The following is a 13,442-nucleotide window of genomic DNA, read 5'->3' on the forward strand; positions in this document are numbered from 1 at the left end:
TGTTTGCCCACCTACAATGGGGCTGTTTTCAAAGTTAGCTTGGATTTAAGTCCCAGCCCCTCTTTTTCATCTCACAGATTACTTTTAATTTACTAGTGATTCTGTGGGTTGATTTCAGAAAATACTTTGTTTAAGTCTTTCCCAAATCATTTCCAAATTGGAATGGGGGAATTATTTTGGGCTTGGGAAGTTGAGTCCTGGGTTTTTGAGGGACCTATTTCCTAGTTAGTTCCTAGGATGAGCAGCACAGAGATCATCTGTTCCCGTTGTCTGGCTAGGGTTGTGCTTTCTGTTGAGTGACCCTGTCACACAGGTGGCTCTGTGGCCTCGCCTTACCAAGAAAAGGGAAATGCAGATAGTATAGTTTTCTTTCTTAACAGGCTTAGGGGTGGGGTTTTCTTTTGACATTTTTTATTTAATGTCAGAAGTTAGATGGCAATGTTTTTAAAAAGAGAGCAGATGTTTTAAGTCTTCTACAGCGCTGGTGTCTTCCAGGTGCCGGGTAAAGTGCTATTGCTCTCTTCTCCGAGGACAGACGTCTGGGGCAACCACTTTCCATTTCCTGACACTGCAAACAGATACTGTTTGGGATTTCCTTTTATAGCTTGTTCAGCTAACGACTCCAGTGACCACTCAATTGTGGTCTTGTAGTAAATCAACAATTCTTTGAAAGACCCAGGTCTTATGTAATTTTCAGTGTTTTTACAAAGCCATCTCCCTAACTAAAAAGTGCTTCTGTTGTCGTGACGATACTGTCATTGCATAGGGCCGGACTTTTTTATTTTTTTTTTTAAATAAATAGATTGTTTTCTTCCCTTGTCCCCTCAACTTTCTTCTTTTAAATTAAGCCAGGATTGATGAGGTACAAACACTGGCTTCAGACCCTGTCACACCTGGTCAGCTACTGATGAATATACAGAGCACACATGGCCAACTACTGCATCAATCTCTGGTGTCCCTGTGTGAGTGACTTGCTCTAGATGGAATTTTGACTGACTGAAGAGAACACTCGGGGTCCGTGGTAGTTTCTGAATTGTCAAGTGTGCATTTTAATAAGATATTTAAATCAACTCTGGGAGCCATGTGTCCATAGCCTGTAGTTTATGGCCAGCTCTTAGGGAAAGGACACGTGACTTATTTCCCAGGGTGCTTTTGGATGAAAATGAGGGACAGTAGGATGTTAATCGTTCAAGGTAGCCATTCAGTGTTAAAAATGGACAGTTCTAGCCTGGCAGTGGTGGTGCACGCCTTTAATCCCAGGACTTGGGAGGCAGAGGCAGGCGGATTTCAGAGTTCGAGGCCAGCCTGGTCTACAAAGTGAGTTCCAGGACAGCCAGGGCTACACAGAGAAACACTGTCTCAAACAAAACAAAACAAAACAAAACAAAACAAAACAAAACAAAACAAAACAGACAGTTCTGGACAAGGTGGCATGTTTTGCCCCTGCTCAGCAGGCAGAGAAACCATAACATTGCCCAAGAGTCTTAGAAGCCTTCGTCCTCTTAGCCAGTGCAGAGAAAAAGCTGCCCCAGAAGTAAGGTGTACCAAGTTCTGTAAAGCCTTTCACCTCCTCAGAGGCTGATGCCTCTCAAACCTGAGAACAATTAAACAGAGAGTCTGTCCAAGCAACTGGGGGATTGAACAGAATAACTCAGGACTCTCCTGATTTTGCTCTGGAGGCTGGCCTCATTATAAGAGCAGATCTATTAGCGCTCTTGCCCTTGTCTTTCATTTCTCAAGTGAGGTGATTCTAATTAAATTAATCTGCATGTCAATCTATTGGTGATCAATCAAAGAGCCTGAGGTTTCCCCTATGCTGCTGGGTGCTTGTGGCTGACAGTGGCTGATAATGGAGGAAGAAATAAGCTAGCGGGCAAAGTTAATTAGTCAACATAATAGGTGGATTAAACAGGAGCTGGCTGATTGCTGCTTCCTCTGTCAAAGCATGAGTTGAGAGCCAAAGCTACGATTATAGACAATTATTATATTTGGTTGTAAGAGGTCACATGAATAAACATATCTCTGTGGGGTTCAGTTTTAATCCCCCACCCCATTTTAATATAAGGAGATATGTAGGTCAGTTCTGTTCATTGTTTTAGTCAAAGTTCTCAGAGGCACACCTTTTCCTGGACCCTTGTGGCGAGGTGCACTAGTCACCCTTAGATGTAGTCTGGGCATCTTGAGTTGGCATCGGACCAGTTCTGTGTTTTTCCTTTTTTTCTTTGAAACAGATCTAAGACCCCCTAATTTGTCAGGGTTCCTTTTTGGGGGAGGGGATGACATGATGATAATAGCTCTGAGGGAAGTTTGTCTCTGGTTCCCTAAACTAAAACTAACATGGGACAAAAGAATAAAATGTCTGAGAAGCTTCAATAAGACCCCAGGGAGAGGAAATGCAGGCAGACCCCAGCTTCCACACCAACCCTTTTCATTTCCCTATCTTCTTAACCCTGACACAGTAGGGAGGAGATATTTTAAAGATTTAAAAGACTTTTATTTGCATGATCTACTGTGATATCTACTTCAGTGTCTAAACTGAAGGGTAATTTAGGTGAAACACAGCTACCCTTGTGATATATATATATATATATATAATCTGTGCTAATAAAGACCGCCTTGTAAAATTTATGGTTAACAGGGTACCTTTTGCTGTATAAGTATAAACTGTGCAATTTTATTTAAAACAGCATCAAAAGCGTTCCACGCTGAAGACCCACTCATCAATAGTGCCTCTTGTTAGACGTGTACGACATAAGCACCAGTTATTATGTGAAATAGCTGTGCAATTTTCTTCAGCTCCCAGCTGTTATTTATTTAACTTGCGTTTATTTCCCACCATGCTTTTATATGAAAATGTTCATTCATTTCCCTCTCCTGTCTCCAGGTCGTGGTGTCTACCACAGTCAACGTGGATGGCCATGTCCTGGCAGTCTCTGATAACATGTTTGTCCACAATAACTCCAAGCACGGGCGGAGGGCTCGGAGGCTTGACCCCTCGGAAGGTACGCCCTCTTATCTGGAACATGGTAGGCGAATCATTTTCATTGGTTGGCATTGCTACTTGTGACTGTGACTTTGTGTGATCTCTTTCCTTCACTGCACCACGTTTCCTATTGCTACAAATTTTGAGTGTCCCATTGAACACCTCTGATGCTTTTTGCTCTTTAACCCTGGACAATAAGAAGCTGAGGATTTAGAGAAAGTGGCATATCTTTTAAGCACACTTGTTTTGGTTGCATGCTGGACTGTCTATGTTGGAATGCTAATGTCTCTCTCTCTCCTCCCAGAGAGAGAGAGAGAGAGAGAGAGAGAGAGAGAGAGAGAGAGAGACCTGGACCATGGCCATTGTTTTGAGCTCCCATTTGACTACAAACTGAGTAAATCTGTAGGTAATAGGAAGAACCCCCCCCCCCATACACACACACACACACACACATAAACACACACACACATAAACCTGCCAGTGCATATTTGTGACCACTTGTTGATTTTGTTTGAAGATCAGGTTTACAGTCAAGAGTATGGTACCCAGGCCAAATGTCCTTCCTATGCCTTTAACTCACTCTGCCAACAACTCCCTCTCTATCACCATATGACATAGCTTATTTTCTGTAGGTAGACTTTGGTCAGGGAGAAATTACTACCACTGAGGACTGTGGTGAATCAGTGGTACCCAGAAGAAGACTGGAGGAAAGAGAAAGAAATCTGTTTCAAGGAAAGGGAGTATTACTCAGAGAAAATCAGGGTGAGCTTGGGTGTCCATCTAAACAGCTCTCTGGAGGGTCAAGGCTATAAATGCATCTTTCCACCCTCCCAAGAATCCACTGCATGCAAAGTGTACAATACTTCCTCGGAGCTCATCAGATGAAACTCAACCTGATCCTCTCCCTCTTACCATTTCTCCTTATCTAGGTCAGCAGGGTCCTTTTGAGAACATTGCCATACAAATTATCCTCCCAAAGTCTGACTTTTACTGTGGCCTACGAGATATCCATGACATAACTCATTAGGTAGAAAACTCCCGTTCCTGCCAGCATCCCAATTTAATAAACATACCCCTGTCATCATTTTTGCCTGTTTTTTTTCTACCTGTGCTTGAGGAATGCACAAACAGTACATTTCATTAATTAGCCCGATGTCATACTCTTAGAAGGTATTTTTCTCCACACCTAGTTTTATAGTCTTTCCAAAGTAAACCATCATCGTTCCAAGGCCGAGGCTTTATGTTTCATTAGTGCTGAGATGGATGGATATTACATTTTGCAGGAGGCCATTCGAAACACCTGCCCATGATTACATCCCTAGCTCCACTTCTGTACTTACAACCATTCTGATCCTCACTTCACAGTAATGGTGCCTCCTTAATACCCTTGGAGTCACGGAAGGCAATGTATGACTATGGGTGCTTAGGTGAGAGGAAGAAGGAAAACTTGATAAATACTCAGCAGGCACAGTTTGGAGAGCCCGAGTCAGGGATCAAAATTGTCGCTTTGACTCTGGCTAGTTGGTTGCAATAGGAGCCTCCTGATTTGGAGACAGGCTTAATAGTCAGCTGCATCTGTAGTTCATGGTTTCAGAGGAAGCTCTAACCACAGCTCCCATGCCTAGCTTCCAAATCTAGCTCCCATTTCTGCCCTTAGGAAATAAGGAGAGGGCTGGCAGGATGGATCAGTCAATAAAGCATTTACTCTAGAGAACCTGCTTTCAACCTTCAGAACCCACATTAAAAAGCCAAGTCTGATAACATGCTTATAATCACATCTCTGGGGAAACAGACAGGCAGATCTCAGAGACCCACAAGACAGGCAGCCTAGCCTACTTTGTGAGTTTCAGACTGACAAAGAGACCTTGTCTTAAAATCAAGGGGAATGGCACCAGAGAAACTATGCCTAAGATTGTCCTCTGGCCAACACACACACACCACACACACACACACACACACACACACCCCCCACATATACCTGAAAATACACTTTCAAAGAAAATGGAATAACCTCATGACACCATACTATTTACTCCTGCAACCAAGATTCCAAAGTAAAAGCAACCAGCTAGGATGGATGCCTCCAAAGAGGTCAGCGACACTATTTTGCAAGGTGGTACAGAGCAGGAAGTTGTGGAGTAGGCACTAGCAATTTCAGATTCTATTTGTTATCTCACTCTGGCCTCAGGCCAACCCTGGACAAGTCAGTTTAGTCTTAGGATCCTTCCCCCCCCCCCTTGGTAAAATGAAGGTGGCTATCTGTTAGGGATAAAACAACAGGTCGTTTCTTTGAGTGAGGGAAGGGGATGTGGATAATGGGGGTGGGCTGGGTGAAGGCAGTGAAGACTGACCTGGATGCCCTAGTACTACAGAGTCTCTAATGGGGAGATAAGGGGCCATATGTTCCAATTTGGCAAGGAATTAAAATTGTCCTAGTTTTTAATTACTAATAACTAATTACTATCATTTAATCACTAATGATGAATATCTAAGCACAGAAGGGAGGAGAGGGCTGACCACTGAGGTCTCTCGATCAAAACATATCCAAATGCCATCTTAGTTCAACTCTTCCCTCTTTAAGAATACAGAATAATGCACAAGCTGGGACATCATCTTATCCCCAGACTGAAGGAAAGTACTTTCCTCTTCGTTGTTTACCCATCTACAAAGAATCTTATTCAAAATGGTGGTGACATTTCAATGCAGAACAATGGCTATCTTTCACTGGAGAGGTCACTACACACTGTGTCCTTCACACTGAATCAAACCCTGACTCTATTTCCCCCAGTAGAATGAAAAGGTAGCCATGTTCAGATCTTGAATACCAACAGTGCAGCAATGCAGAAATCTGATTTTCTACAGAGTGCATTAAGTAGCCATACATCACCACCCACTCACTTAGTCACTTCAAGCACATGCATAAATATCTACTCTACCAAGGGTGACTATTGAATTCTCTTGTTGGTAATGTGTGGGAGTGGACCTACATGCGAATTCATGTTGGTTTGGGGGGTAATATTTCTATCTTTCCATTGAAAAAAAATCCTATTTAAAATACCTTATTTAAGGACTAGCCCCAATGCATGATTCTGTCACTTTGTCCTCACAGCGTGTCATCACATCTTGAGACCTGTAGATTCTTCATCATCCCCCATTCTGGGTCTTTTCCCTACCTCATTTACAGGTAGACTGAATTATTTTGAGCAACACTGCACATCTCTATTCATAGCCTGTTTGTAAGCCACTGGGAGGAAAGTCCCTTGTGTGGCCAATCTTTCTGCATTTCTAGAAAAGAAATCAGGAATCCTGGTTTATGTGCATACACAGTCTTCCCTGGACAGCCCAGGCATGCAGAACTCCAGGGCTCAGATTAATGTCTCTGGATTTCAAATATGAGGGATGACAAAGGCAGATTTATTTCCTAGAATCTTGCAGGATCCAAAGAGGCTGGATCTTGGAACACTGTAGCTCATGGTAATTGCCCCCCTCCCTCCCATTTTCCTCTCCATTCATAAATACTAAGATTTTCTGTGGCTGGATATTTATAGGTACATTTATTGAGCTTTCTGCTTTAAGCAATGGCTTTATGGAAGATGTACAGTTGTGGGGGGAGGGAGCCTCACACGCAACTACCCTCAGGATTCTAATTTCTACAAAAGCATAGGTTGGGGACCAAGGGACCTGCATGGTGTCCACTGTCAAACACTGGTATGTATGTGTGCACCTCATCTTCCAATCCAGCTGCTCAGGCAAATTTGTGGGGACTGCACGGGAGTCCTTGAAAGGGCTTCAGGGATGCTGTTATTATCACCGTGGTTCACCTTGAGCTTCAGGTTCTATTTACTTGAATTTAAGGCCAATTGTGGCATCAGTTTCTCTCTTTCTTTCCCCTGTGGCAAGATGCTGTGTCCTCACAGTGCTGGAGTGCAGGGGCCCTGTCAGCTTGCATGCGCTAACACTTTATTATCTAATGATCTAATATGCAACAAGGCAGAGTGCCTGTGCTCATCATCCTGACACAGAATGCCGGGAGAAGTGACTAAATTACTTTATGTGCCATTAGCGCAGGCAGCTATGGTGAACTCACCGGCAGCATTTATGCAAATGCCTGTGAATACACTCTAGTGGCTTTGTCAGGGCGCTGTCTGACAAGCAGTTTAAATGCTCATTTTTTTAAGGATATATATATATATATATTAGGATATATATATATATATTTTAGGATATATATATATTTTAGGATATATATATATTAGGATATATATATATTTTAGGATATATATATATTTTAGGATATATATATATATATATATATATATATAAAATTTGGACATGCATACTTTTCCCCTTTTCTGTCCTTTTCCTTTTGGAGACTCTTAGATGTCTTTCATACTATGTGACAACTAAGGAAAGCAGAGAAGATTAGTGAAGTCCCATCCGTAGGGTCTTTCCCAGGAGTGGGGTCATCTCTGCTGGTGGTGTTTTTTGCATATTGGGTTTAAAAACAAAAACAAACAAACAAAAACAACAACAACAAAAAACCCCAGCTCTTATGAGCTTGTGCGACCTCTCTTTATATTTCTAAGGAAAGAGAAACATTGATGATATTAATTGAGTTTTTCATAAAAGAACTTTTCAATAGTCATGAGTTCTGACCCCAGGTCCTGCGCTGCTTTGTGGCTCAAATAGAGATTGAAAGCGAAAACAGAAATCAAACGTACTTTTTAAAAGTGATGAATATTTAGCATTTGTGGTCATTGGATATGAGTGAATTAAATTTCCCTTCAAAGCAGTTACAGAGATGAAACGTGCGAACATACCAGAATCCCAAAATAAAAGAAACCAAAATAAGACTGGGCTTTGGTTAAACTACATTTTGGAGAATAAAGAATGGTGACAGGCTCAATGGATCATGTCCCCAGTTGTAATTACAGCTTTATAAGGACTAAAAGTGGGTCTGTGCCACCACCAGTCAGCTCTGACCTTTTGGTCCCTGGCAATATGATGTTAGCCTTGCTCCTTAGTATGTAACTTTCTCAAGGCCTCTAGCTTCAGGCTGGACAGTTTTGCTTCTGTTTCTTGCCTCAGGGTATTCAGCCTCACTGTGTCCCCTCTGCCCAGCTGTATTTAAATGTGCTGTGGACATGTAGAGAAAGATGATACAGAGTTTAGAGAATTACCCCAGATTGAGAAAAACCTATGTGATAGAACCCTGGGGCTATGTAGGAGAATTCCAGTGTCCTTAAAAGTATTTTGAAACATCCAATTGTCTGACTGGAGATGTGGAGTCAGAGTCCTAACTTTGGCTTTAAGTATTTGTGTGAATTTGGGTAGGTCTTTTGTTTATGTGGATTTCAGTTGCTTATATGCCCACTTAATTGGGTCATTTCTAGACTCCTTTAGAAATCTGAACTTCAGCCACTGGCCCTTCTGTAGGAGGGGGTTTTGAAGAATTCAGGCTTTTTACAAAGAACCACCATTCTCTAGATCTCTAGTGAATGAAGAAGATATCAGTGAAGTGGATTTCAAACTATTTACTCATCATAAGCATCTGTTAGATGCCACTTACAATGTAGATTAGCACGAGGTAGACACGGCCCTTGTCTTGGTGGAGTTTATTATGTAGATGGGAAAGAGAGACAGTAAACAAAACTGGCAACTAAATAATTATCCTAGAGCATGGAAGACTAGACAAGGGAATTGCTAGAGGTCAGGGAAAACTTTAAGGATTTCTCATTTATGACTAAACTTGACAGACTTTTACAAGGAAAAGGAACAGTGTGTGCAAAGATATTTGGATTGGGTGACTTAGAGGAATCAGAGAGTGGGAAAGATGTTGCTCTTAGGCAAGGGGACTGGGCCAAGCCTTGGTCTCCCTGGGGCAATTGTGAGATGGTATGCAGGGTCAACAGGACTTTGATGAACTCAGTGTCAATTACGTGGCCTTCGCCTGTCTCATGAAAGCCTGGGGCAAGATGGTGCAGAGTTGCTTATAACTTTGCTCTCCCCTGCTGGGCCTCGGAAGCTCACCTGGGAGTTGGCTGCGCCTTGGAACTGGCTGCCTGATTACTTCTCAATCCATCAGGAGTGTGAGCGTTTGATACAGATAACCCAGTATTCTGAGAGTTCTTTTTGCAGACAGTTTTGTTTTATTGAGTTTACTTTCTCAGACATTTCATAGAAAGATTTTTCCTGTGGACTTCATTGTGAGGGCGGAGACCTTCATGTTTAGAAGGAAGCGCTGTGGCATCTTTGACTTGCAAGATGTATATTGCTGACCATGCCGCCCACTCGGAAGAAACCTAAATCACTGAGTCAGTAAAAATGAAGTAAAACAATTGAGAAAAACGTACCTTCTCAATTCAGTAATTTATCTAAAATCATAACACTAGGTAGAATTCAACCTGGGATTTGATCCTATGTCTTCTGAACTGTATGAAATTGACCAGTGAGTTTACACTGAGGTCCTCTTTTCAAGCACATAGGTATCTACTATAGTGACAAGAAAACCAGGGTTAAGGAGAAAGACATTTGCCCAGAGTCACATAGCAGGTAACTTGTAGATCTAGGGTTCAGATCCACAAACCCACGACTCCGCTCTCTGTTGGTACTCTCTGCATGTGTGTTAAACTAGTTTCTTCTCCTGTCCTGTTGAAATTATTTTTGTTTTCTTCTACATGATTTAAGGCACTTGTGTTGCTATCTTAGGTTTTCTAAAGTTAGCCTAGATCGTGTGTGTGTTTGTGTGTGTGTGTGTGTGTGTGTGTGTGTGTGAGAGAGAGAGAGAGAGAGAGAGAGAGAGAGGTGTGTGTGTGTGTGTGTGTGCTCACTCTCACACACACATATTGTACATGTGTGCAGGCCTCCAGGACAGTCAGAAGAGGGCATCAGCATCTTTGGAACAGGATGTGTAGGTAGCAGTGAGCCTCCTGATGAGTGCTGGGAACTGAACAGGAGTACATCTGCTCTTAACTACAGAGACGTGTCTCCAGACTTTGATCTGTTTTCATAACACTAGCAAGAGCACCAGGAGGTTGGTAACACCTATTCCCCTGCAGAGATGTTCAGAGTCAGCTCTCTTTAAGTCACTTGTGGATCCTATGGACTCTCTGGCATATACGAGGTGGGGAAAGGAGACCGTGAGAAAACCAAGAGAGCATTAGAAAACGTGTAAGACAACAGCTGTATGATTAGGGAACTCTATGCTAGGAACAATATGGAAAATTGAAGGGCTCAAAGCCTTTTCTTATAAAAATGTCTTGGCCTACTAGTCAACTGTGGGAAACTTCCAGCACTCATTATTTGGTTGGATCTAATAAATGAGCGAACCGCACTTATTTTAATAAGTTCACTGTGACGTGTTCATTTGAGGGGTGGTGGTGGGGGTCTGTTCTTGTTTTGGCCAGAGATGACAAAACTTTTTTGAAGCTATTTTTTTTGTTTGTTTGTTGTTCTGTATTTGATCAATCATGTGTCACAATTCCAATTGTGTTCATTTGTATAGTTCATTGTTCCAAGCCAGGGCCCTCCGTTGCTCTGGCTTTTCATTGGAGACTCCCTCATGTGAGAATTCAAAAGGAATCACGCAGTGGCAATATGGAAATAAACACTTCCATGTCCTGTTCCTAAGCCCCTGTTTATAACGTGGTGTGTCGGAACAGTTAGGTCTGAAGTAAAGATTCATTTGATTTAATTATATGTTTTTTTAATGCATGTGTTTCTATATGTGGGTATGTGAGTTTGGGTGCCTGAGGAGGCCAGAGCTTCAGGCTACTCTGGAGGTGTAGTTACAGGCAGCTGTGAGCTAGCTACCTGCTGTGAGTGCGGAGAGCTGAACTTGAGTCCTCTGCAGGAGCTGTATGTGCTCTAAACCACTGTACCATCTCTTCAATCTCTAATTTTTCTCTTTACTTTGTCAGTTTTACTTACAGAAATTTGTTAAGATGGAGCTTTCTCTTGCTTTGAGGATGGACTAAGAATTCTCTGGCCCTTTGTCCCCTCATCATTAAGTGGGGGTTTGGGATCGCCCTTCAAGCTCCGATGATTCTGTGAGAAAGTCTCTTACTTCTTGAGGAACTACAGACACAGCTTTTTGGGGTGGCTACCCAAACACCAAGGTGATCGTTCTGCTGAGTTAAACTCACAGGCTAGCATAGTCAAAATGTCAAGCTTCCAGTTCAGTGAGAGACTGTCTCAAGGGAATATGGCAGAAAGTAACAGAGAAAAATACCCAATGGATATTCTGCTTGACCATTCATCTGTAGGGGCATGCACACCTGAACACATACAAACTCACACACCGAGATCTCATTATGCAGCCTGGGCTGGCTTAAGACTCATAATCCATCTGCCTCTGTCCCTGAGTTGCAGGGTACATGTATATATCCTCATGCATGACTTAAGATATCTTACAATAGCTATATGTTTATCTTAATCCATTAGGGAAAAAAAAACCACAACTACTACTTCAAAATGGTGATCTCATGGACATTAGTGCTTAGGGTAAGATCAAGCTTAGAGAAAGTATTAGATGATTAAAATAAAAATCACAACTTGATAAAATCAAGTAAGTAATTGCCTACATAGTACTGGAATGTATCAAATTATGACTTAAGTTCGAAGCATGCTGTTAGAAAGGCTTTAAAGATAAAAAATAATAATTCATTCAATTTAATAGGAAACATGTAAGGCCCTGGGAAATATTCATTTTTATTTTTTCCCAATAAACTCTGTGGGGTTTTTTGTTTGTTGTTTGTTTGTCTTTTGTTTTTTGTTGGTTGAAAGAAAGCTTTTTAGGTTCATTATACCATTAAGGTGGAGTTTCTGTTCTAGAGAAATTCTAAAATTCAAAACCTCTCCTAAGATATTGTCTCTATTTTTATTTTTAAACAAGCAACCTCTGTATGTCAGAAGGCAGAGAAGGACCCGAAGCAAGAGTAAGCATCGGGCAGAGTCCGCCCAGGCAGCGCCCGCCCAGGCAGCGCATTATGATAATGTGCACAGAACCAGCTGGACACTGAGTTAAGCTGACACTGTGTTGTCAAGGGCAGCATCACCCATCAATTTCCGAGATAGGATTTGAGTTCAAATGGCAGAGAGAGCAGCAACTCTGTTGAGGCTGATGCGTGGGGGAAGGGTGGGGAAGGCAGGACAGGAACCAGCAAGGCTTAAAGGCAGGAAGTCCTGGTGCCTCCGGAAGCCGGTGGCTGCTACCTTCCGGTGGCTGCTACCTTCCCTTCTAACTTTAACATCTGTCAGAAAGCCCCACCTGGGTCCTTGCATGATTAGAGTCTTCTTCATGGGGTGGGGGTGGGATGGGGTGTGAGGAGGTATGGCTGTGTGTGGGTTACTGATACTAATTTTAACTCCCAAGAGAATGGGGTACCAGCTGCTTGAATGGAGGCCAGCACAGCCCAGGAAACAGGACTCTACGTGGTCTCTTATCCACGGAGGAAGCACATTGTGGGTATAGTGGCAATCGTTTGTTTTGTTTGTTTCTTGTTCTTTGGAGACAGGGTCTCCTTGAGCCCAGGTTATATAGTCAAAGCTGGCCTTGAACTCCCTGCTCTTCCTACTCCTACCTCCTAGATGCCACATTCACAGGCATGAGCTGCCCAGCTTTGTAAGAGGTGGTTTGTTAGTGCAGGCTGGAAGAATCCTCAACTTTTACTCCACCCACTTCAGTTCTTTCACAGCGTCAGACCATCAATGATGGTTCATTTGCTTTCCGTTCGGTCCTTTATCTGGTCAACAAATATTTACCGGCTCTCTGCCTACTATATTAGATGAGAGGTGAGCAGAGGTGAGCAAAGCCGGGCTGGCACTAACATGACGAGGCACACAGCTATGTGTACATGCCAATTCATATGCAGGAAACAATGGTAATCTGGATGATTTAAACTGGCAATGTTGATAAGAGAAGTACAGATTGCTAAGAAGGCTTAATACAAGGGACCCCGCCGAGTCTGAGGAGTCGGGAAACTTCTCATATTTGAATGAGTAGCAGTTACTGAAGTAAAGACAGTAAAAAAGTCAATAGGTTGTTTGACTATTACACTGGGATAGACCATTAGACATTTGAGCGGGGAAAGGTGGCGAAGGTCTAAGAATTGCTTCTGAGAAGTGAACTTAGAAATTTTACATGTGTTAGCGTCTCTCTTTTGGTTGGACAAAGAAGTCCCGTTGTTGCCTTTCCAATCTTGTGATGAGTGAGTGCTACAGCTCCTGGTCCAATAGATTGCACACTACAGATTCAGGCCTGTGTCTCTAGGGATGCTGATTTTGCGGCTGGTGCATGTGGTCTAGTGATGAGTGTTTTGGGAAAAAAAATTTTTTAATGCTCTTTTTTTTAAAAATTTTTAATATTTTTTATTACATATTTTCCTCAGTTACATTTCCAATGCTATCCCAAAAGTCCCCCATAGCGCCCCCCACTTCCCTACCCACCCATTCCCATTCT

At 42.4% G+C, this 13,442-nt stretch overlaps 1 protein-coding gene across 5 annotated transcripts in view; it reads left to right on the top strand.

Moving 5' to 3' along the window:
* Positions 1 to 13,442, top strand: part of Ebf1 (EBF transcription factor 1) — a 390,034-nt gene that overhangs the window by 260,733 nt on the left and 115,859 nt on the right. For 4 of the 5 annotated variants that reach the window (XM_021175729.2, XM_021175728.2, XM_029483663.1 and 1 more), the window contains exon 8: positions 2,885 to 3,026. In XM_021175729.2, the coding sequence (XP_021031388.1) occupies positions 2,885 to 3,026 (142 nt within the window). The remainder of the gene's footprint in view (positions 1 to 2,884; positions 3,027 to 13,442) is intronic. The other variant, XM_021175730.2, reaches the window with a different exon arrangement.

The sequence above is a fragment of the Mus caroli genome, chromosome 11, assembly GCF_900094665.2.
Source record: "Mus caroli chromosome 11, CAROLI_EIJ_v1.1, whole genome shotgun sequence".
NCBI lineage: Eukaryota > Metazoa > Chordata > Mammalia > Rodentia > Muridae > Mus > Mus caroli.